Source organism: Peromyscus eremicus, chromosome 1 (genome assembly GCF_949786415.1).
Source record: "Peromyscus eremicus chromosome 1, PerEre_H2_v1, whole genome shotgun sequence".
Taxonomy (NCBI): domain Eukaryota; kingdom Metazoa; phylum Chordata; class Mammalia; order Rodentia; family Cricetidae; genus Peromyscus; species Peromyscus eremicus.
The window spans coordinates 185,855,845-185,882,576 of record NC_081416.1 but is presented as its reverse complement, the minus strand read 5'-3'; the positions used below and the strand labels follow the sequence as shown (position 1 = coordinate 185,882,576).

The window sequence follows — 26,732 nt, the reverse complement described above, 5'->3', positions numbered from 1 at the left end:
CAGGGATTTCTTGAAGCTTTTTTGAGTGGTGTGTTTCCTGCCTTAATCAGCTTCCACTCAAAATGAATCATTCCAGTCTCCAAGAAATTGTTATACAACAACACACACTGCAGTTTCTCCGTTTTGTCTTCATTACAAAGAATTTGAGGTTGAAAAAGTTAAAAGTTTTAATGAAAATTTTCATATATTGCCACATTTTCAGAATTTCCCTCAGCATAAACTTGAGTTTTTTCTAAGATCTGAACACTACTTAAAGGCTTTCACAAGTTTCTCAAGTTCATATTTTTTAGTGTGGAGCATCGCTAAGGACAGAGCTTGGATAAAGTACATGCCACATTTTATTTCCTATGGAATCTTTTCTCTCATCATCCTCTACTCCTTTACTGGGAGGTATAGCAGTCTTTTCCTCATACATTATGTTTGTCAAGTTTCTCTCCTGTGTGCAGTCTCTGATGTGTTCTAAGAAACGAGCCAACAGCAAAGGATTTGTCACATTCTCTACATTTCTACATTTTTCTCCTGTAGGTATTATCTGATGAGTTCTAAGACTGCCTTTCTGGGTAAAGGATTTCTTGCATCTACTCCATTTGGAAGGCTTCTTACCTGTATGGGTTTTCTGATGTTTTCTAAGATCTGAGCCACTTGAAAAGGATTTGTCACATTTATTACATTTGTAAGGTTTTCTTCTGTATGGATTCTCTGATGAATTCTAAGTGTGAATTTCTGTGTAAAGGATTTGTCATAGTCACTGTATTTGTAAGGTTGCTCTCCTGTATGGATTCTCTGATGACTTCTAAGATGGTCTTTCTTGGAATAAGATTTCTCACATTCATTACATTTGTAAGGTTTCTCTCCTGTATGTGTTCTCTGATGACTTCTAAGAGTGTCTTTCTGGGAAAAAGATTTGTCACATTCACTACATTTGTAAGGTTTCTCTCCTGTATGTATTCTCTGATGCTTTGTAAGATTGACTTTTAGGGTAAAGGATTTGTCACATTCACTACATTTGTAAGGTTTTTCTCCTGTATGTATTCTCTGATGAGTTTTAAGATGGCCTTTCAGGGTAAAGGATCTGTCACATTCACTACATTTGTAAGGTTTCTCTCCTGTATGGATTCTCTGATGAGTTTTAAGATTGTCTTTCTTAGAAAATGATTTGTCACAGTCACTACATCTGTAAGGTTTCTCTCCAGTATGACTTCTCTGATGAGTTCTAAGATGGTCTTTCTTGGAATAAGATTTCTGACATTCGCTACATTGGTACGGTTTCTCTCCTGTATGTATTTTCTGATGTTTTCTAAGATATGAGACAACTGAAAAGGATTTGTCACATTCAGTACATTTGTAAGGTTTTTCTCCTGTATGTATTCTCTGATGTGTTCTACAAGATGAGGCAAACATAAAGGATTTGTCGCATTCACTACATTTGTAAGGTTTTTCTCCTGTATGTATTCTCTGATGAGATTTAAGATAGCCTTTCAGGGTAAAGGATCTGTTACATTCACTACATTTGTAAGGCTTCTCTCCTGTATGTATTCTCTGATGAGTTCTAAGAAAGTCTCTCTTGGAAAAAGACTGCTCACATTTGGTACATTTGTAAGGTTTCTCTCCTGTATGTATTCTGTAATGTGTTCTAAGAGATGAGGCACTCATAAAGGATTTGTCACATTCACCACATTTGTACGGTTTCTCTCCTGTATGTATTCTCTGATGTGTTCTGAGACTTGAGGAAACTGAAAAGGTTTTGTCACATTCACTACATTTATAAGGTTTCTCTCCTGTATGGATTCTCTGATGACTTCTAAGATTGCCTTTCACGATAAAGGATTTGTCACATTCACTACATTTGTAAGGTTTCTCTCCTGTATGAATTCTCTGATGATTTCTAAGATGGTCTTTCTTGGAAAAAGATTTCTCACATTTGCTACATGTGTAAGGTTTCTCTCCTGTATGGATTCTCTGATGTGTTCTAAGAGATGAAGCACTCATAAAGAATTTGCCACAATCATTACAATTGTGAGTCTTCGATCCACTGTGGATCCTGTAATGTCTTTCAATGTCAGGTGTATGAGAAAAGCAATGAGCATAATCTGTACATTTGTAGGGTTTTTCTCCACAATGGATTTTGTAATGGACTTTGAGTTGGGACAAATGTAGAAAGGATTTACTACACTTTGTACATTTATAGGGTTTCTCTCCAGTATGAGCAATTTGATGTCCACTGAAGCTTGAGTCCATCTTGAAGCATTTTCCACATTTCCTGCATTGGTGTGGCTTCTTTCCACTATAGATTCGTTTCAGCATGATTTTAGTTTTGGAGTCAAAAGTTTTATCATACTCTGTATTTTTGTGTTGCTTCCCTGTGTGAATTCCTTGATTTTGGCTAGTGATAGAACACAAATTTAAACAGTTTACAGATTCTTTGTATTTGCAAGGTTCTTCTCCAGTGTTCCCACTTTTATGTCTGTTTACGTATGTTTCAACAGAAGCATCTCTGTGGATACCAAATCTGTACTTGTTGCAATATTCTGCAGTATCACTTGTTTCATAAGATGTGCATTGAGAGGATTCATCAATCATGTTGCCAAGCTCATTACATTTATATGACTTCTCTTGGATAATCACATCCTCATGGGCAATATACTTTGTGCCTTGATCCAAGCCTTTCTCATATTTACCACATATTCGATGATTCTCTGGAAAATTAGTGCAATTACAGATAATAAGGATTAATGCATGAATAAGCAGTTCAATAACTGATGTTTTCTTAGACATATAAACTAGCAGTTTTCAGGGATAGACTCTCAACAGAGATCTTTTCTGTTTCACAATCATTAAATGGATGCTCACAAGAACCTCCAATCTGATCTATATCAAACCACAGGGATGAGTAATGGCCTTCTCATTCTTATCTAAACCCTGTACCTTGTAGCAGGGAGGACAAATAGGCGTTCAAGTAGTAAAGAATTTTGAGAAAGAGGCTCTGTGAAGGATCACGTGAAGAATGTTTTCCTTTGTTTCTTATGCTTTTGAGACAGAGTCACACAGTGTACCTAGGAAATCACCATGTAACCCAGGTTGGCATGGAACTCACCATGCCCTCCCTCTTCAACATGCAGAACTTAAAATGATGCTGTGCCAGTACTAAACATAGCAATCACATCTCAAAAATAAATAAAAATATTTTCACACCAACAAACAACTCCTTCTTTATTTAAAACCTTTTTTAGTGTTTATAATCAGAAATAGGTGAATAGTTTAAACTAGTAGTGAAATAAAAATATTCTACTCATCTTTAATACTGCAATATATTTCCTTATTCTGAATATTCAATACTCTTTGAACTTTGAAGTTTTTTTTTTTTTTACATAGTAGATAGGAGGGCTGAAGAAATCACAGAGAATATAGCATTGGTTACTCTTCCAGAGAACACAGAAAAATGTAAATGAAGCACCATTAAAAAGTGATATTGGCCGGGCGGTGGTGGCGCACGCCTTTAATCCCAGCACTCGGGAGGCAGAGCCAGGAGGATCTCTGTGAGTTCGAGGCCAGCCTGGGCTACCAAGTGAGTTCCAGGAAAGGCGCAAAGCTACACAGAGAAACCCTGTCTCAAAAAACCAAAAAAAAAAAAAAAAAATGATATTGGTAACCAGAATTTTCCTCATTTCCGGAATTCTCTAGGTTCAGAGAGTTTGCATATACACAAAGTAGGTAAATACAAACAATGGATGAGGTTTTCTACAAGAAGAGCATTCTTACCCACAAAGACTAGATTGCTGTAATTCTCCAACATTACATCCACGTACAATGTCCTCTGATCATAGTCTAGATACTCCCATTCCTCCTGTGAAAGATCCACAGCCACATCCCTGAATGATAACAGACTCTGCAATAGAAAATTACATATTTACCATGTGCTACTTGACAAAATGATATATTTTTTTCTTGGTAAAATAGACCTAAAGAATTAGAAACACTTTTGTGATATATATGAGCCATGGCAATTCTTCAAAGAGAAGTTTTCTAGAAGTGCTACACAGATGTGTCAGAACTTAAGCATGCCATTTTTCAGAGACAATGTAGAGAAGGACTTACTATACTGCTTGCATTCATAAACTCTTTCTCTGTGAATTTTCTGATGTTTTTCTAGGATCTGGGCAGCAGATAAAAGATTTGCCACAATCATTACATTTGAAAAATTTATCTTCAGTTTGCATTCTGTAACTTATTAAACTCCTTGAAAATGAAGTTTGGTTTCTAGCACCCTCATGGCACTACAAAACAGAATTTAATCTCAGATCCATGAGATCCAATGCTCTCTGCTGAACCCTATAGGCAGGAGGCACACATAGCACACACATATACATTCAGGCAAATATATTGAAATACATAAAATAAAATCACAATTTAATTTTAATAAAAAATACTTTCTAAAATATTTACCACCTTCATTGTATTTTCTATCTCTGTGAAAACAGGACAACATGATAGTCTCACAATCAGCAAACTTTCAGGGAATAAAACATTTGAAGTCTAGATGTACCTTTATGAAGTATGTGTTGATATCAAACATGATCCCAGTGTCACATCTCAGATGGTGAAGTTATAATGAGCAAAAGTATGCTTCCGAATTCTGTAGCTGTTGACCTTGCTCAAATATGTACACTAGATCAATCCTGTCTATAGCTGGGTCTCAACTAACTATTTTAAACTGCTCAGTTCTGATTCTGAGGCATGGTTACAATGCCTTTCTGCACCCTGTCTTGAACAAAGAGGTAGAATACAGAATGCAGAATTCATGGATGAATTAAAAGTCAGAGTTTTTCTTTAAAGGATGAGGAATGTAAAATCGGTGCATACATCTAACATTCCAAACATCACATAAAACCAAATAAATTTTGAAGTTATTTTATGAGACATTTTCACAACCACGAAGTAAACAGAAAAAGAAGAATTAGCCAACATTAATGCTATTTTAATTTTTCTAAATGTTGACACAAGCAATACTGATAATAACAATTTCATGAATTCCATATGGTGTTTCACTACAGAATAATTAGAAATACATGTGTAAATAAATGTGACAATGCATTCAGATGAAGTAGAGACATTTTCTTTATCAAAAAGAATGTATTAAATTGACTGAGAAATATACTAACTTTTTATTAATTTTGAATGTTTTTGCTCATGTGATTGACTCAATTAAAAATTTAAAATGAAATTTCAACTGTATTATGTTCTTCAGTCTTTGATTTCACTCATCTAACAGGATTTTAGGTGGCATAGATAAGTATATATACTGTCTCTGTCACAAGTATGCACCAGAAATGTAAACCTGGGGCCTGGAGAAATGGCTCACTGGTGAAAGGCACTTTACTGCAGAGACACCTAATTTAATCCTCTCTACACACAAAGCAGCTCACTACAGTGCCTGAGTTCCGTGCCAAGGGTTTGACTCTGACCAGGGGCATAATTCATCATGCAGTGTATATAAAATATGCAGATGAAAATGTATGTATATAAACAAAATACTATTGTAAAGAAAGAAATAAAAACACTGACACAACTTTTCAGGATTTCTCCCCTGTAATATAAAGCGTCAGGAAAAGGAAAATCATAGGGTGGATGGAGCCTTCTTTCTCCAACTGAAGAGAGTAAAGTAATTAAGAGAGACATTCATTTAAATGCTTGAAAATTGACAGCTTATGTGCAGCAAGCACCAAGTCAATACTCTCTAGAAAATTCTAACATATTCCACATGATGTCATACAAAGGTGGAGACAGCAATGCTTACTCTCCGCCTGAAAAATGGAACAAAACATAAAGAGAAAATAATAATCTTCCTAAAGAGAGCTTACCATTGAGCATTGAATAGAACCTCTCCAGAGACAAATATATTTCAAGTGTCAAAATACTCATCAATATTGAGTGACATAAAATGACAAAAAGAGAAACCAGAGTATTGGAATCTGCATCTCCTCACAGACACATCAATTTTCTGGCAAGAACAAGCCAAATATGCTGGAATATTTACTATTAGGTTTCAGTCTGGTGGATCTCTTCCAATTCTACTTTGCCATAAATTGCTCAGTGATGTCAGTGAAAAGGTCCTTGTATTGGTATGTTCACGTTCATAAGCCTGTTTCTGGAACACTGACCATTCCAGAAATGCAATCAATGTGGTACTTGAGACCTTCCTTCCTCATTAATATGAAAGGACACAAGTCCATCCTATGTAAAATTTCTTTGAGCACCATTTACAAAAGACTCTGTTTCAGAACTATAAGTCTTAAGTCCATAGAAATTCGTGTCCTCACAGTATAAAACTGAGTGAAAATATAATGGGACCTGTTTCTGCTATATTGGTGAAAGTTTTAAAGACCTAATCTTGATTATCAGAGAAGAAAAAAAGATAATAGAAAACAAACACTTTCAATAACATTTCCAAAGGTAGAGAATTAAAGTCTTGAATGGTTTCAATAACAAAAACAATTTTCAGAGAAATGTGGGCTTGACACTGACCTGGGGAGCATTTATCACAGAAGCATTCATTCTTCTTGTTGCTCTTCTCTGTGTTTCTGTCTCAGAAACAATGACTGGAATTCTTGTTGAAATTTCACATCAAGGTGTCAAAGATACAAAGCTAAAATTAATACAACTCTGTTATGGACAATGCCAAACCACATAAAAGAACCCCAAACCAAAATGATACCAGAAATCCTGTCAGGGTTCCTACATACAGAAAAGAATAAAAGGGTATATTTAGAGTGGTGAAAGAAACTGATTATGAACCTTATCATTGCACCCAGAAACATGGGCTCTTAAAATTCACGGAGAAGGAAGAGCAAATGAAGAGGGCTATAAAATAACAAAGGTCATCCACTCAAGCAGCACTGCAGATTATAATTATAGGCAAAGTAAACATAGAAAATTCAGAGAGAAATTAGCCATGAGAACACAGGAAATAATGCATTTTACATAAGGAATAGATAAATAGGAGAGCTGGGGAATAACATACTATGTTCAAAACAAAACCAGCAAACTACCATTTCTAACTAGAAGTAGATTAGTACCCCTAATTTTACCCACCAGAATATTAAGAATAAAATCATGAATGAAAGACTTATGATATGAAAATCCAAGTAGTAATGGTTATGTCACAAGACAAACTTCAACAGATTTAATTATAAACTCCCAAGGAAACAGGAAGAAATGGAAAACAGGTGAACACAGTAAAAGATGTGTTACACTGAGGCCATCAGTACAGTGCAGAGAAAAAATGAACAGCATTAGCAGGAAAACTAAAAAAGAGAGGAAGATGCATGTGTTCTCCAGTCTTACTGAATTTAGAGGCTTAAGAGTCATGTAGACAATTTTGAATAAGAATAAAGAATTAGGGAGAAACAGGTAGGAAAGGCAGGTAAGAAAGGGGAGGGGATGGGGATGAAAACATGAAGGAATGGGATGGTTGACATAGGGGAGGGACAAACTGGGAGAACAATGAAAGAGATATCTTGATAGAGAGAGACATTATGGGATAAGGTAGAAACCTGGTGCTAGGGAATTTCCCAGGAATCCACAAGGATGACCCCAGATTAGACTACTAGCAATAGAGGTGAGGGTGCCTAAACTGGCCCACCCGGGTAATCAGATTGGTGAATACCCTGTCATCATAGAGCCTTCATACAGTAACTGATGGAAGCAGATGCAGAGATCTTCAACCAAGCACCTGGCCGAGCTCAGGGAGTCTAGTCAAAGAGGGAAGAGGGATTATATGAGCAAGTGGGGTCAAGATCATGCTGGGGAAATCTACAGAGATAACTAAATCAAGCTCATAGGAACTCATGAACATTAGACTGACAACTGTGGACCCTGCATGGGAGCAGACTAGGCCTTCTGCATATGGGAGACAGTTGTATAGCTTGGTCTGTTTGATGGGCCCCTGACAGTGGGATCAGGATCTATCACTGGTGATTGAGCTGGCTTTTTGGAGTCCATTTTCTATGATGGGATGCTTTGCTCTGCCTTGATGCAGTGGGTAGGAGCTTGGTCCTTCCTCAACTGAATGTACCAGGCTTTGCTGACTCCCTATGGGAAGCCTTACCCTTTTGGAGGAGGGAATGGGGTGTGGCTGAGGGGGGAACTTTAGGGAGAAGGGATGAGGAAGGAGAGGGGCATCTGTGGTTTGTATGTAAAATGAATTTAAAAAAAAACTTTTAAAAAGAATTAAGGACAACAGGTAGGAAAGGCACCAAATTCCACTTAATGATGATGTGATCACACAAAAAAAATCATTAATCACCACAAGAATATCTTTGATTTGCTAAATGCTTCACAAAATATTGAAAAGAACAAAACTAACATGCAAAATGACTACTTTCTCTATTAATAATGACAATTTGAAAAGTAATTTAGAAATTTAAGCCATTCAGGTTGGTTCCAAAAGATCTACAAACAACAGTAAGTAATGATGAATTCATTTCTATAAAGAAATTTTTAAGGAACTCAGGAAAAAAATGAAAAGTAGTGGCACACAAAGAAATGGACTTCTATGCACACAGACTGATGAGTAAAAGGTGTATGTGGGTTATTTTAGTTAAGGTTTCTACTGCTGTGATAAAACACCCAAGACCAAAAGGCTAGTTGGAGAGGAAATAGTTTATTTAGCTCACACTTCCAGATTACTGTTAATCACTGAAGGAAATCAGCACAGGAATATTGACAAGACAGGAACCTGGAGGCAAGGGACAATGCAGAAGCCATGTAGAAGTACTGCTTACTGTCTTGCTTCCAATAGCTTGCTCTGCCTGCTTTCTTATATAATCAAGGACCACCAGCCCACTACCCACAATGATCTGGGCCCTCCTCCATCAATCACTAATTAAAAAAAAAAAACATTCTACAGCTAGATCTAATGGAGTCATTTTCTCAATTGAGGTTCCCTCCTCTCTGATAACTGTGTCAAGTTGACATGAAACTATCCTGCACATGGTTATATTACTAACAGCAACCAGCAGAACTGATGCACTCCCATAAGCAAATACTGATATTTTCCAAAAATGTAGATATGGAAACAGTTACATGGACACAGGAAAATCATAAGCATCAAAATTATCATTAAAAAGAGTATTGCTGGGGTATCACAAGACCTTACATATATCATAACACAGAAGGACAAGGACAAAGACAGTATGGTCCTACATATAAAGAAACATGTAGAAAACTGAACAGAACAGAGATCCCAGAAAGAAGCACAAAACAGAAAGGTACAGTAAGCCAAATCCATAAGAAACAAACCCAGAAAGAGAGAGAGCTTTGAACATTCTGTGCTGGGAAAAATGATTATACATGTATAGACAAATAATATTAGATCTATATCTCTCACCCTACACAAAAATCAATACAAACTAGATCAAGGAACTTCCTGGAAAAGCTGAAATGCTAAAAGTGCTAGAGGAAAATATGATTAAATACTTAATTATTTAGCAATAAGCAAACACACTCTGAAAGGGATTCCAGGAGGACAGGAATTAAACAGGAAAAACGACAAAGGGATTTCAAAGCTCTGCAGGTCAGAAAAGTATAGAAAAAAAAATGAATGGTAGCTATGTAAGTGAAGTAAATATTTAGGCTTTCTTCATACAAGGGCCTAACATATACATTACACAAAGAGCTGCTTAATGTAAACACAGGACATTCAAACTATTTATACAAAGGACCTTGGGATGGGAACAAGAGCTTTCAATGGAGTTAAGAACAGAGAACATAATGGGTATTGGAGGATTGGCAGTGGTCATGTAATGCAAGGCAGGTGACAATAGTTGCACTCATGAAATGAGGTTTATAGGAGGAAGAACCCAAAACTATGATACAGTCTTGAGACAGGAGTGCACTGTGAATGAACAGTTCTTTCTGCATTGTGGTCTTCATAAGGCTTATGAGGTTAAGAATGAAGTTTTAAATGATAGCCTCACAAGCTCACAACTCAGGAAATGGATGGCTTCCAGACTGATAAGAGGAAGAAGGCGCGCGGGGGTGGGGGGTGGGGGGTGTTTTCTCTGAATAAACAGAAAATTGTCTCCAATATGAACACACAGTTACAATCCCAGATCAGTCACTTCCTGAGAGAAGGTTTCAGGGGATCTAAAATTTTCCATCATTGCACATTGCTATAAGCAGTTGTACGTTAGTAGAAAACATCTAGTGTTATGGAGTTTGTGATCACTGGGAAAAGACCATAGACTCAATAGAATTATACTTAAAAGATTTATTGATTAGCTGCTAGCAAGATGAACAATCTCTAAGCCAAATTTGAGACTGCTGTGCAGGAAGAGTATGAGGAAGGTTTTTACAGAGGAAAACCCCAAGACCTTCAATATGCAAGCAAGCAGAAACTTCTCTGTTCTGCCAACTTTATAGGTTAAGGCAACTCAAAACCATCTTTGGGTATCTGCATAAGCAAGTTACAGAATTAAAAAAAAAAGTCATATCATAACAAGTAGATAGTCATGTCTGTACATTTTTGGGTGAGCGGGTGTCACTGAATCAAGGTTACTAGGAATTTATCTTCTAGAGACTGGAGTCAGAGAAAAAATGGCTAGTGGGTATCAAGATGAATGCCTAACATAAAATGGGAGTTCCCTGAGCCATCACACTGGAATAAAATATCTGGTCCTTTGATTACATTTCATTTCATTCTACCCAGAAGGTATAGCACATGTATTTACCATGTGTGTCATGCTGTCTTGGAGGACAGACACATCTTCTATCTGCCAAATATCATGTTTTTTTCTCAAAATGATAATAAACTTGTCATCAGATCTAGGTACAGCCATTCTTTTCTTTAAAAATTTTTTTTTATTCATTTTACATACCAACCACAGATCTTCCTCTCATCCCTCCTCCCGATACCCTAGTCCCTCACCCTCTATTCCCTCCTCTAAAAGTGTAAGGCCTCCCTTGGGGAGTCAGCAAAGCCTGGTACATTCAGTTGAGGAAGGACCAAGCCCCTCTCCATTGCATCAAGGTTGAGCAAAGCATCCCATCATAGAAAATGGGCTCCAAAAAGCCAGCTCAATCACCAGTGATAGATCCTGATCCCACTGTCAGGGGCCCACCAAACAGACCAAGCTATACAACTGTCTCCCATATGCAGAGGGCCTAGTCTGCTCCCATGCAGGGTCCACAGTTGTCAGTCTAATGTTCATGAGTTCCTATGAGCTTGATTTAGTTATCTCTGTAGATTTCCCCAGCATGAACTTGACCCCACTTGCTCATATAATCCCTCTTCCCTCTTTGACTAGACTCCCTGAGCTCGGCCAGGTGCTTGGTTGAAGATCTCTGCATCTGCTTCCATCAGTTACTGTATGAAGGCTCTATGATGACAGAGTATCCACCAACTGATTACTTGGGTAGGCCAGTTCAGACACCCTCACCTCTATTGCTAGTAGTCTAATCTGGGGTCGTCCTTGTGGATTCCTAGTTACAGCCATTCTTATCATTATCTAAGAAGGCTTTATATGTTTCACTGAGGTAAAATGTATCTTTCCAATTTACCCCTCCTTTCAATGTGGACCTGTTTTCTAATTTGTATGCACACCTTTGTTTGAGATTACAAATCACTTGAAATCCATGTGAATGCATTATAGGTAGAATTACAATTCAGGCCATGCGTCTTTAAATGGAATGTTTGTGTGCTAAATCTTTTAAGTGTTTCTCAACTTTCCTAATGCTGCAAGTCTTTAAAAACACTTTTGGTACTTGTATGTGGATATATTTGCATGTGGGTGGACTCATCTAGAGATGGATAGAGGAGTGGTACCTCAGTTCCTAAGATCAAATGTTTTTCAATGGTCTTAGGTGACCCCTGTGAAAGGGTTGTTTGATCCCTCTTGAGGGGGTCTTGACTCACAGGTTGAGAACTATTGTCCTACGCAATGTCAAAGCAGAATCATCAAGGAGGAATCATGGCAGAAACTACCTGATGGCTGCCAGAGAGAAGAGACTGTTTCTAGGGATAAAGTGAACCATTTCAGGGTATGCCCTTGGAATTAATTATTGATTTTGCCAGATCCATCAAAATCCTATCACCTATCTTCCTGAACATGCTACAGCTGTGTCTTGGTATTCTTCCAGACAGTTATCAGGTTCTCAATTAGTAATATACATGACTACAGTGACTCCCCTCAGTTTCTGGCTGTTACTAATTTCCTCTCTCATGATCAACTTATATTTCTACATGTAAGTGTTAAGTGACATGCTTCTCCTGGCATACATACATACAAATACACATATGTGCATAAAAAATATATATACATACATATGTACATATATTAATGCATGTATCAAAATTCAGGGTGCATTCTGAATCTTGAAATACTATTATAACAAGTTTTCATGACCATGGCATCAGTATATACATAGCACTTTATTATACTGACATTATATTTATCTCATATCCAATAGTTTTCTTGATATTTAATGGACATTTGGATGGTTGCTTTCCTTGCTACTGCTCAAGTACTTTAGAGTCACAATGGGAGAGAAGATGTCATTTAATACTACCATCATTCCACCTGATCATGCTGGTCATTGTGTGGACTGATGTTATGTTTACATCTCATGATTTGGGGAAATTGCTCTAATCCTTTTCTATCATATTGAAAGAACAAACAGCTCCAAATTTCTTATAATAAAATTTAAAGTCGAAAAACTGTTCAAAGGACCTAGATAAACAAAATACCAAAAATCTGTCAAATTAATGATGGATATTTATCACATTAAGAATTCAAGAGATACTCAATGAGCTAAGTGAGAAGAATGACAACTAAATGAATAAGGATACCAATAAGATCATCAAGAATATTAACACAATAAAAAGAAAATGAGGTTGTAGCTCTTTTTTTTTTTTTTTTTTTTTTTTTGGTTTTTCGAGACAGGGTTTCTTTGTGTAGCTTTGCGCCTTTCCTGGAACTCACTTGGTAGCCCAGGCTGGCCTCGAACTCACAGATATCCGCCTGGCTCTGACTCCCGAATGCTGGGATTAAAGGCGTGTGCCACCACCGCCCGGCGAGGTTGTAGCTCTTACATCTAGAATATAAAGCAATAGATGAAAAATTATCAACCTGAATGAAAGAAACAGACATAATTCATCAGCTTCACTGACATTACACAGCAGAAACCAGAGGACACAGGAATGGAAAATTCATTGTTTTAAAACTAACAAAAGGAGAAGGACCTGATAAGCAGCAATAGAATCAAGATGTGTCCATTCTGAAGGTGGTTCCAAAAGACAATCAGTGGAATTCACAGCAGCAACATGGAATTCTAGAGCAGTGAGGGGATTAAGGTGAAATGCTGCAGGAACAAATGCTCCCAGTGAATAGCACCCACATGCAGTCAAGTCTCCTCAAGAGAAGAATATGCATGTCCTTCAGGGACCTTAGAAGTCCAACTGCAATCTGCTGCAATCAATGTGATTTGTTTCTCATTATACTTCAAATATGAACCACATACAGGAGTTTTTTCAGTGTTACTTAGGGGAAAATTGACTCGCAGCACTTCATTTGACTTACTTCCTGATCAGATGCTAAATATTGTTGTGCCATCAGGACCCATTTGCAGAAGAAACTTTTCCCTTCTATATGACATCTGATTGATTAGTGTGGAGGTTTTGGAGAGTTGGGTATCCAGGGTAGAAATTAATGATATAGAGACTCAAAGAATAGGAGTCAATGCACAGACTTCTTGCAGTACAAGAACACAAATAGTGACAAACCATTCTCGAATAATCCAAATAAGAGAGTGGATCTCCAAAGTAACATAACTAGATCTGAAAATGGGATACTGTAATATATGTCAATGACCTAAATGTTTCCTTATGGAGTACTGTGGAAACTGATTTAAAAAAAAGAATGAAGAAACGGATGATTTCCTAGAAACAAGCGAACAACTCAAACTTCTATGTCATAAAACTAGGCCAGAAAAGAAGCAAGTGCTGAAACTGATACGGTCAGAGTTTCCTCTAACAGTCCCTGAGGACTGGACAGACTCAGCACTGAATTCTTTGAAAGGTCACTAGTTCACTGAACATGTGCTTCTGGAGGGCCTTGCCCTTCTCTCCTATTCTCTCTGCTTTGCTAAAAAACCATTAGATTACATCTCTAAAGCTAGTCACCAATGTCTATTCCCTTATTTGGCCAATTCATCCTCCTGAGGTTTTCTCCCAAGGTCCAGCTATTGAATTATTGAAGTCCAGCAATCAGAAGTCCCCTTGAGGCTTCTTATTAACATGCCCAATTAAAATTAATCACCTTATTCCAACAAAGGGTTTTCTCATTTACATTTATAAAATGCCATTTGCCTGTGTGCCACCTTTTTGTCCTCTCTATCCAGAGGCAGTATTCTGCCCCTCCAGGACAAATATACCTGGCCCCTTTCCCTTGTCTGCTTCCCCTTCTCCCTCATCCTCTATCTCCTTTAACACAGCATCCTAGCCCCATTTTAACACAGAGTTCTCCCATTTCTCTTCTTAAGAATTCCATCTGCAAGGTGGTTTGCTGCCATTTTTCTGCCTGAGTCAGAAAGCACTCATTTTAACTTTTCTTTCCTGCTTAATAAAAGATCTCTCTGTGTAAACAGGTGTTTTGATGTGGTTTCTGCCTAATTAGGAGTACAAGAGGGAGTTCCCACGGTGAGAGGATCCCCTTCTTTCTCTAATTCCTTTACAAATTCTTATATTAATCCTCCACAGAAAAAATATTGCTGAAAACTAAAAGAAAAGGAATGCTAGACCATCATCACACAAAGCTGGCTTTACTTGATACAAAAAGCAGATAAGGATGAAAAGTATTTGAAAAGGAAAACTTTGCGAGGATGGACATTGACAAAGAGACTAATGGATGTACACATGGAACTCTGATTTCCACCAAGGTATGAAAGAATGTTTTAACAAACCAGTCAACTCAAGACACAAAACAGAATCAGCGAGAGATGACACATAATTAATTATGTCAATATATCCAGTAAAGGCCTGTGGAAAAGTATCACACTGGCTCACAATAAAAGCTCTGAAGAATGAGAGAACAGAAGGAACATACCTCAGACTAATGGAGATAACAGCCAGACACTGAACCTAACATCACACAAAATGACGAGAGCCACCATCACTCTACTCTAATCAGGAGAAACAAGGATGTCCACTACCTCCACAGTAACTCAACACACTGCATCAGTGCTTATAACCAGCAAGAGAGACAGAGAAAATTTTCAATGTGTCAAATAAGAAAATTCAGAGGGCACATTTTCCCAAACTACAAGAAACAGAATTCTTTACTCCAAAAACTACAAATATTTCAAGAGAAAGCTCAGATTTGATAACCCTCTTTATAAGCTATATGAAAATCCAATAAAATATCACTTTTGTTTCTACATTCAAACAGAATATGATGAGAAGTCAGCAGAAGACTGTCTAAACAGTCAGCAATCAGCATCTAAATAGTCAGTAATTAGCAGTCAGTATCTAAAGTCTTAGACACCCTGGTATAACATTAAAACTGCTAAAAGTGCTCTGCTGGCTGCTGGGTGAGAAGAATCATCAATGTCTGTCCCCAGATGTTGACCCCTTGTGCTGCAATACCAACCTGCCAGGCAAGGTATGCCCGTCAGCGTAATAGTGCCAAGAGTATTTTGTGGCTAACAGAGATATTCTGACTCAAACTGAGGTCAGCCTACAAATACACAGGTGGCACTGGAAGATGGCCAAAAGTCCATGACTGGAAAGATTACACACCTAAGGAGGGAATCTACTCCTGACATACTGCTCCATTTAAAAATAGTGGAACTGCCTTTAAATGGTTCTGTTCACACAACAGCCTGGTACTGCTTTCAGCCTGTGTCAGAAAAATCTTGTTTGTAACAGGAAACAGTTATTTCAAAGACTGCAGAATGCATAGCCTGTGAGTGAAAAATCCTTATTACCACATCCAAATCTCAGAGAACATTACTGAACTTGGGTAAAAGAATGTAAGAGCTGGAGGAAGGAGAGTGAGTTATGGAAAACCATACTGTCATATTCTATGGCAATTGGAATTCTAAATACATGACAGCCCGGCTACCTGCCTGAAACCTGCCTCAAAACATACATGAAATACAAGGGGACTAATGGGATAAAAATGTGGACAATGATGGATGGGACAGAGACTGATGAGAAGGTAACTTTGCATTCTCTCTAGAGAGCTCCAGGTGCAAAGGCCACTCTCTTGAAAATGCAAGTGGTAGAATAGGGGAGTTAGGAAGCAGGATAACATTAAATTCCAGGAGCTTTGTAATAGCCACAATAGCAAAGAAAATAGAAAATGAAAATACGCTATGAGACTATTTCTCTGTAAATATTCTCACAACCATAATATGAGTAAAAATATCAGGATATGCCACAGCTCATGTAAGTGAAAATTTAGCAACTGCACAACAGAATTTTGAGAGTCAAGGTAAAATATAAGGCTGTTGTGAATGCTTAGAATCCGATGCACAGGCGATTCATGGTCAGCATCAGGGTTTCAAGTAAAAAATGGGCATAGAAATGCATGGCTTTTCAAGGGAAAAAAATCAGGACATTTTTGCCTGCCACATCACTTCATGACTCTTGCCTGTAACATACAGGCTGAGTAGTGTTGTCAACTTCATCAGCAACAAATCAAAAATTCTTGCTCCAGTGACAGACACTGTGTTTCAATTACAGCAATATTAAATATGAAAACAGAATATGTCCCATGACATTATTCTGTTCATGTCTTTAATTGATGAGGTACATTTTCCATTTCATAGAAACTGAGCAAGAGATTATTCTGGGATGGGATGAATATCCCATGGTTTTAAATGCTTGCACTAAGAAACCAATGGTCCATGACTTCTACTATAAAATCTAGGATTGACATTTCCTCAAATATTCTGAACAGAAATTATTTCTATATTTCTCAACCTTCCATTCAAAGGTCACCAACATTTGTTCCAACATGAACTGTTTAAAGTAGATAAAGCTCAAATAGATATGAATGGTCTCAGAATGTGGGGCTCTTGATTTGTAGGAGAGCATGGCAGTCTAGTCTAGTCTTCCCTAGGAAAGTCTCTCAGACAGAGGCTTCCCTCATCTCCAAGGTCTATCCTGCTATTCTCACACCTAAGTGCTGTCACAATGCAAATCTACTTTTCAATTGTCTTCTCCTATCCTTTAACACCAACAAATACTAGGAAAATAAAAAATTCGTGAATATTTACCCAGACTAAATCCAGCACAGCCATGGAATAATAGTTTTGAAACCCTGAAAGAAAATAACTGTCAACTGTAGTGTTAATCCTGAAAAAAAAAATGACTTCTGGAATTGACAGGGAAGGAAATGCAATTCAATGTGGTCTAAATTTAACACAGGTTTTCACAAAATAACCTACTTAAATATAATCAGATTAAAATATGCACAAAAGAACCAGACAGTAGTAGTAGTGTACATCTTTAATACCAGTAATCTTGAGGCAGAGGCTGGTGGATCTCTATAAGTTCAAGGCCAGCCTGGTCTACAGAGCAAGTTCCAAGATAGTCAGGGCTACAGAGAGAAACCTTGTCTCAAAAAATTTAAAAAAAAGAAATGTAAGACGAATTGCTATATGGTCTTATTAATAAAAAACCCAGAGTCAGATATTGGGGTGAAAAACCAAGAGGTCAGAGGAATAGGACAAGTCACAGACAACCTCACCTCACTGACACCTCAGTCTCCAAAGAGACCTACTTCCTGTATACCCATGCCTATATGCCTTTCTGTTCTGCCATATCATTTCCTCTCTCTCCACCCAGCTACATCACTTTCTCTTCCTGCCCAGCTCTGTCACTTGCTGTCTATCTGTGCACACCTCCAGACCTTTATGGTTAACTAGTGTTGGAATTTAATGTGTGTGCCACCACACCTGGCTCTGTTCCCAATGTGGCCTTGAATTCAACAGAGATCCAGATGGATCTCTGCCTCCTGAACGCTAGGATTAAAGGCATGTGCTACCACTGCCTGACCTCTGTGTTTACTACAGTGGCTGGCTTTTTCCTCTGATCCTCAGATAAACATTTTTAGGATGCACAATATATTGGGGGACACAATATATCACCACAAAGAAAAAAAAAGAAAAGAGAATTAAACATGAATTGTCCATGAAGACACAGGACAGAATACATTTTATGCGAGGAGTAAATAAATTGCAGAGAACTGGGAAGCAACTCATCATGTACAACACAGGAAAGCACTAACCATCACTGGGAATGGAGAACAATAAGAACAATAATTTACCAGCTACAACACCAGCAGAACCTGGATTAAAGACTCTAAGAAATAGAATTTCAGTAAGAACAGAATCTGATTCATGATTCTTCAAAAGACTTCACCATAAAATCCCTAGTAGATGCTGGAATAGATGAAACACATCTCAACATAATAAAGAGTGTATCTGTCCATCTAAGTTTACAATCCACAAAGAAAAAAATGTACAGTATTGACCTGACATTGCAACAGGAAGGACAAAAGTTCACATTCTTCCCTATTGTATTTATTGCAGTTTTAACTTAGTTAGAGGAGATGGAGTGAGGACTGGTGGTTAGAAGCACTGGCTGTTCTTCCAGAGGACTGGGGTTCTAGAGCAACAACCAAAAAACAAACAAAAAACAAAAACAAACAAAAAAAAAACACAAAAAAACAAACCCACTACCACCAAAAAAACCTTGCTAAAATATTCTTCCTGATTCAATGAGCAGTGGCTCCTTATGTGACTAATATCTAAAAAGCTCTCTGAGGATGCCTAGTTTCCTTGGGGAAAAGCCACTCTATTGAATAGGCAAAGTGGTAAAACAGGGGAGTGACTAGGAATGGATGAATTTAAATCCCAGGAGTTTTGTAATTGCCACAATAACAAAGAGAACCTTGTTTGCAGACAATAGATAATGCAAGTCCTCTACCAGATCATGTTTCTGCAAACATCCTGGGAATCATAAGATGAATGAAAACGTATCAGACTCCATGTTCGTATGAGCAGCAGCAGAGAACTATCACACCATTGGTCCTGTTCCTGCCTATTGCCCAGCAATGCAGCTCTAAAGCTCGGAAGTTCCAGGGCTGCTGGGATGCCTGCTATGGTTCCCACAACTGCACTGCTGACTGGTGACTTCCCCCAGGCTGCCAATGGATTCCCTGCTGCTGTGATATGAACTGCTTATTCAAGTTATCATGTTACTTAGGGTTGTGATGAAATTACAGCACAGGCAGAGCTGGTCTGGTTTCCCTATCTGTCACATGGATGTTATTGCACAACAGATTCCATGAAAGATAGGCCTGGATTAAAAAAACCTGCACAAGGTTAATCCAGCTCAAATCCCAGCATGGGTAAAAGGGATCATCACACCACTACCTGAGATGTTATAGACAACTCTTGGCCTTGGAAGAGGCAATGTCAGTTTTCTTCAGAGATATAGCTCACATATGTACAGGTAGCTTACCACAGACTCAGTACTTTTTTAAATATTGTGAATATGGAGATGTGAAGAAGCATTTTGGGAGTGGGTGATCAGAGCTGAGGGACAGGGGGTGAATTTCATTAAACACGTGGTATATACATGAATGAAATTTCCAAAACAATAAAAACCAATACACATGGCTGACCGACATTTATTTTTTCAGTTTGGCCATTTGAAATCACATATCCAGGTTCCACACTTAGTCTCACACTAGCAGTGACACCTCCATGTTCTTTCCTGTCCTGTTATCTTAAATCCTTATGTAATACCTCTAGATCGTTTAATGTTTCTCTTTCTTAAGATTTATGCATTTTAATTTTATTTTGTAATTTTTTATTTAAAAAATTTTCTTTCCTTTTACAAACCAACTCCTGTTCCTCCTCCCTTCTTTTCTCCCCCTCCCATTACCTACCTCCATCCTACCTCCATCCTCTCCTCATAGAGGGTAAGGCCTCCCTTGGGTAGTCAACACTTGGCATACCAAGCTAGGTCTGGACGTAGCCCCTCCCCCCTTCATCAAGGCTGGGTTAGTCATCCCACCATAGGGAATGAGCTCTAAAAAGCCAGCTCTTATAGGTCCTGGTCCCATTGTCAGGGGACTCAAAGCACATCAAGCCATGCAACTTTCACACACATTGAGGGCCTATTTTGGTTCCATTCAGCCCCCCGCTAGCTGTCAGTCCAGAGTCCATAAACTCCCATTAGGTCAGCTATTTCTGTGTTTTTTCCCATCATGATTTTGACCCCCCTTGCTCTTACAATCCTTCTTGCTTCTCTTCAACTATCACCATACACGAAACTCAAGTCCAAATGGATCAGAGACCTCAACATAAATGGGAAGTAGCCTCTAACGCATTGGAACAGAAAACCACATCCTAAATATAACACCAATAGCACAGACACTGAGAGCAACAATTAATAAATGTATTTTAATTTCATGTGTATGTATGGATGTTTGCCTACAGGTAGGTCAGTGCACCTTGTGCATGAAGTGCCTGCAGTGGCCATAAGAGGGCACTAGATCCTTTGGAACCTGAGTTAAGTCACCATGCAAGTACATGGAACTGAACCTGGAAGCTGCAAGAGCAAAAAGTGCTCTTAACTGCTGAGCCACCTCTGCAGGACTTGCTTTATTGTTCCTTACATAGCTATAGTGAACACTTAAACCAATGAACAGTCAGGCAGAATTCATGGAATACTGAGGATACTTTCTTAGAGTGTCAGGCTGACTATTTGCTCATGAAAAACAGTGACACAGGAGTGGGATGACAAAGATACACTGGGAAGTTTTGGCAGCAATGTCCCTGTTGTAAAATCATTTGTCCATAATTATGTGGCTCGGGGCTTACAAGCATTAAGAACAAGTCAATCTGAAATAGTACACAGAAAGATATTATAAAAGTTGTATAAAATTGAATGAAATAGAGACTCAAAGACAATACAATGAGTCAATATACAGACTTCTTTCTATGAAGAGACAAAAGTACTGATAGACCATTTTTCACCTAGTCCAAACTAGAAGAGTGAACTCCCCAGTAACAAGAATTAAAAAGAAGACATTGCACTGTAGACCAATGACATCAGAGTTACCTTACAGAGTGCTGTGGAAAGTCACATGCAAAGAAATTGGAATTGAAGAAGATAAGGATGACCTCCTAGAAACAAGTGAACAATTCAACACTCTAAACTACAAAACTAGAAAAGAGATTAAACAGTGTTGAGACTAAAGCAGAAAGATTTTCCTCTAATAGTGTCTGAGGACTGGACAGATTCAGCACAGAATTCTTCTTTCCTTTAGACAAACCTTATACTAATACCACAAAGAGAACAGTAAATAAAACACAAAGAAAAGGAATGGTAGAAAGTCATCATACAAAGCTAGCTTTACCTCAACACCCAAAGCAGGTGAACCCCAATAAATATATGCCAAGAAAAATCAGACAGTTTCAAGGATGGACACAGACACAGAGATTATCTCCAAATTACACAGAAAGAGAATTCAAGCATGTTTCAACTCCTACGAATTAAGAGACCAAATATGTAGGGTGAGTAAGAGAAGAAATAGGATGATGTCAATAGATCCATGAAAGAAGGGTCTATGGAAAATTATCACATTTGATCATTATAAAAGCTCTGAAGAATGTGAGAACAAAAGGAATATATCTCAGCGTAATAAAGTAAATGAGACACAATCCTAAACCTGACACTACAAAAGAACAGCTGGAATCATTTCGCTCTAATCAAGAGAGTAGGGTATCCTCCAGAGTCAACACATTGCAACCAAGTTGAAAGACATAGAAAATTTTAAAGGTGAAAATAAAGGACAGTAATAAAAAGGGGGGTCCTCTTAGGTAAGAAACAGAATTCTGCAATTTAAAGGTATATATGCCTATGAGAAAGCACAGATCTGATAGTCGTCTTCATAGACTATATAATCCACATACAAAATCACTTGGGTTTTTGTTTTTTGTTTGTTTGTTTCTTTCTTTTTTTTTTTTTGGTTTTTCAAGACAGGGTTTCTCTGTATAGCTTTGTGCCTTTCCTAAAACTCTCACTCTGTAGCCCAGGCTGGCCTCAAACTCACAGAGATCCACCTGCCTCTGGCTCCCGAGTGCTGGGATTAAAGGTGTGTGCCACCACCACCCAGCAAGGGTTTTTTTTTTTTTTTTTTAACATACCAACAAGGTGTTAAGTCAGCAAAACACTCATAGTGTCTGATATTATCTATGACACCCTAGTGGAAGCATACACAGTGTCAAAAACTGCTATGCAGGTTGGGGAAAGAGCCAGAGTTATCAATGGCCATAACTAGATTTGGATTCTGTATGCTATAATCCCAACTTTCATGGCAAGGCATGCTCACTGGTGTCAAAGTGGTAAGACTGTTTTGTGGGTAGTAGAAGGCCTTCTGGTTTGATCCGAATATGGCTCCACAGAAGGAAATACATGCATTGCACAGGGAACCTGGCCAAAAGCCAGTGATGGTGAAGGTCACAGGTCTAAAGAGAGAATCTACTACTGACATTTTGTTACATGTATAAAAAAAAAATCCAAAAATCCATGTGCATATATCTGAAAATATTTACTGGTTCTGTTCACACCACAGCCTGGTGTTGGTTTCAGCCTGGGATTAAATAACTTTGTTTTCGATGGGAAACAGTTATTTCAGAGACTCATAGCTCATCAAATACTGAGAACAACTTGCTGCTTACTGTACAGACTATGATGGGAATCCATATTCTCACATCTAAATTTCAGGGAACATTAGAGAAGAGAAGGTAAAAGGTTTTAAGAGCTGCAGGATGGGGAGGTGACATATGAAAAATTCTCTTGTCATATGACATGCCAGTTGGAACTATGGACACATTATGGTCTGGCTATCTGGCCCAAACCTGCCCAAACCATACATAAAATATTAGGACAACTGGGAAGAAAACATGCCTAGCCAAGGATGGAACATAGGGTGACAAGGGGGGTAATGATGAATGAAAAAAACCTATGAAATCATTAAATATCAATGTTCATTAATTATAAAAAATTGAACTAAGTTTATAGAAATTAAGGGGAGATATCAATGTCTACTTGGAGACAAAACTTTTGTTTTTATCATCTATATAATCTAACAATTAGAAGGATTTGTACTATCTGTTATTGCTTCTATTTACTTAATTAAAACTGAACAGTAAACAACAACAAAAATTTAAAAAAAAGGGAAAAGCTAACCAAGCACAAGAGAGACATGTAAAATACAAACTTGAATTCACTGAAGGAATTGAGGACGGCACTAGAAGATGGGAAAATGTGCATGTACATGGAACACAAAGCATTACTGTGAAAATGACAGTGTCGAAGGATTTATATGATCAACTCAAAACCCATGACAATGCACAGGTACAGTAAAGAGACTCCTACAAATTTACATGGAAGCACAAGGACCCTAAGAGTGCAGAGCAACCCCAGACACACAGAGCAAAGCTTGAGTCATCCCAGCTGTGATTTCAGATGACACTGTAGACACAGGAACAACAGCACCATGGCAGTGGTAGAACAGCAGATACCCAAAGCAATCAGAACCAGCCCAAGCAATTGTGACGAATGGAATTTTTCCAAAACGTCAAAAACTTATGTTACAGAACAGGCAGCCTCATCAGCCAGTGTTGTAGGGAAAGATAAATATCCACATATAACAGAATGAAATTAGGTCCAAAGCAATGAATTGGAGAAACATGACTATATACAAATGAAAAATTGCATAGAAATTGTAATACCCGAAAGTAGGAAGAAATAGCCTACCTACAGAATGGATAAATTTATTAGCAACCTCCTTAGTACAAAGCACAAATACCCATATTTTACCAAGATGTTAAAATAGAAAAGTACACAAAGCAAATAAGTAATATTGCAATCAATAAATAAGCCAAAAGGACCATAATCAAAGCAGTTAAAACAGCCAAAATTTACATAGTACATTGTCCACAATTACTGTAAAGAAGAAAATGCTCAACTAATGTACACTGAGATCTCCTCTCTGCCCAGTGTCTACACTCAAGGTCCTAAACAACAGCAAACACTAGACCATGCAGGAGGAAGAATACAGAGACACAGTGTCAATGGGAATTCAACTCGCTGCAGTCTCCAGGCAAGTTAGTGTGCAGCTTCTTGACAACCAAACAAGCAAAGAGAAAACCTAAAGAAGATGATACTCAAGGTTATAAAGGAATGAAATATACTGCAAATATAAACAGAACAGGAAGGAACTCAGAAAGAGAAAAAGAAACATAATAGCAAAATTTAACTTAATGGTATGTTTATATTTTCCTTCAGTGATTTCTTGAAATGTATATGGGTAATATTCCCCAAACCAAACATAAAAATAGGATACAGATTCAAAAGAAAAAGAGAAAACATCCTAAAATCAAAATATATATTTTCTATAACAGTATTTATTTCAAATGTAAGGATACAAAGTGCTAAGAAGGAATAATATTTTTTTAAAGATTTTCTGTAAAGAGCGTATATCATAATTATGGTAGAGGAAAAGCTAAATTTATCAATATACAAAAAAAAAGACTATTAGCAATTGATCAAATGCCCATTTCCAGAAAGCTATGTGCTCAACATGAATTCACCTCATAAAACAGTTTCCAAATACATGAAGCAATCAATGACAGAATGGTAGGAAGCAAAGAGACAATGATGCAGGGAAGCTTCAATGTCCACCATTGAGAAAGAGGACCACGGAGAGCACAGAAAACCATTAATGCCTAGCAGCACTCCAGGGAATCATTTACACAACAGCAGAAAAATTCCAGTCTTCTCAAAGTTCAATCATCATGCTCCAGTGTGGCTATGTGTTAAAATAGAACAAGTCTTGAAACCTAGTAAAGATCAATGTATACCTTGAATGCTGACATCAACAGTAGACAGAAAAGAGAAGAATACAAAAAAGACACATGAATACTAATATTATTGATAGCATGTTCTCATTAAAACATGAAGAAATATAAAAGGATGTTAAGGTTTTGTAAAGATTCTAACTACTCTATAGCAAGATCTTACATGCATTTTTTTATATAAATGGAGAAAATCTTCCTAAAATTTATAAAATTGTGCGAAACCACAAAGACTTCAAAAATTCTGAGATAAAGATCAAATCCAGACGTAATTTAAAAAATATATAAAAATTGTAGCAACACAAACTGTGGAGTGTTGAAGACAGACAATCTGGGATATCAAAGGGAAAACAGTGTAGATGGAGTTTAACAGCAGAAATAGCAAGCAACTCTTATCAAAATCCCACTGGCATCATTTTAGGAAATAGAGAAATTAAGCCTATAAGACACAGAATCTGAAGGAACTACAAGATACTCCAAAAACTACGTGCAGGACAACCAAGAGGTTTCAATGGTTCTAACTAAATACCGAATTAAAATTAAAGTAATTAAACCACTTAATATTGGTATAAACACAACCAGCAATGTGAATGGAAGAGGGACATCACTCACATGGAAAACCAAATAAAATTATATTTGTCTCTGAGTATTAATTCTTATATAGAGTCTTCAAACACCTACAAAAGGACAATCCTGAGATTATTCTCAGTAGATTTCTCTAGAATCATTTCTAATGAAACAGAATGTTTCAAAACCAACGTCATGTCTTCTTTCTACTGTCACTTCAGCCCTTCCGCATCTCTTCACCCCTTCCTCAGACCCTCTAACACACCTGGATCCTTTGCTACTGTCTCCTCTCTCTTCTCCATCCAGGGCTCTTTGTTCAGATTCACAGGTGAGCAGGACTGACCGACCTTGTGAGGCTGCATAGGAGAAAGAGATTCTTCAGAAAGCACCTGGAACTTTGCAAGGAGCAAATACAAAAGATGCTAATTCCTGCTAAAAGGATAAACATGAAAGAGAGAGAAAATATCAAGAAAAATGTCTCTTTCCCTGAGGATTTTCCTTCATTCTCTGAGATGTGAGACTCATTCATACACAGCACACACAGATGCACTATAGTTTTTCCAGGAACCCTGAGAAGAAGCAAGGGAGACTGCAAGAAAACTATTCTCACCCTTAGAATCCAGACTGCTGCAGTTCTACAACAGGAGATCTGGGGAAAAAGCCCTGTGAGCAGGGTCTAGGCATTTCCACTCCTATAACAAGTCCTCAGTCACAGCACTGAATGTGTCAACAAACCGTGTAATAGAACACAGCTAATGAAGACACATTTCTGAATGTCGTATTTACATCCCAGACTACATATATCTCACACGGAAAATTAGTGTGGAGGAAAAGGTGTACAACCATATCTGTGCCACTCCACAAAATATATTCTCTGATTCAATAATATCTGTTCGGGTTCCACATGTGACTATTATCTACAAAGTTCTCTGGCGATGCCTAGTCTCAGGAGCAAAGGCTACTTTCTTGATTAGGCATGTGGTAAAACAAGGGAGTTAGAAAACATGGATAAATTTAAATTCCAGGAGCTTTGGAACTGCCACAATAGCAAAGAGAACCCTGTTTGCACACAAGAGATACCCCAAATGCTCTACCAGATTATTTTATGAATTAAGACAGACTAGTCTGGGAACAGTAAGAGAAGTGAAAAAAAATCACGATACACCCCACTTCATAGGATCTCAACCTTACCGACAACGGAACGATATCCACAACAGAATTTTGAAAGC

General features: G+C 37.7%; 1 protein-coding gene across 2 annotated transcripts; it reads right to left on the bottom strand.

The window, feature by feature from the left end:
- Positions 1-421: 421 nt before the first annotated feature.
- Positions 422-25,856, bottom strand: LOC131894015 (zinc finger protein 420-like). 2 transcript variants are annotated; one of them, XM_059244182.1, is made up of 4 exons: positions 25,769-25,856; positions 6,523-6,604; positions 3,760-3,886; positions 422-2,696 (listed from the first exon to the last, which is right to left on the bottom strand). In XM_059244182.1, exons 2-4 carry the CDS (start codon positions 6,550-6,552, stop codon positions 529-531), a joined length of 2,325 nt encoding a protein of 774 aa, XP_059100165.1. In that variant the 5' UTR covers positions 6,553-6,604; positions 25,769-25,856; the 3' UTR covers positions 422-528. The 2 variants fall into 2 exon arrangements, with proteins under 2 accessions (XP_059100165.1, XP_059100166.1); XM_059244183.1 differs by lacking the exons at positions 6,523-6,604; positions 25,769-25,856 and adding an exon at positions 4,544-4,933.
- Between the last annotated feature and the right edge of the window lie 876 nt (positions 25,857-26,732).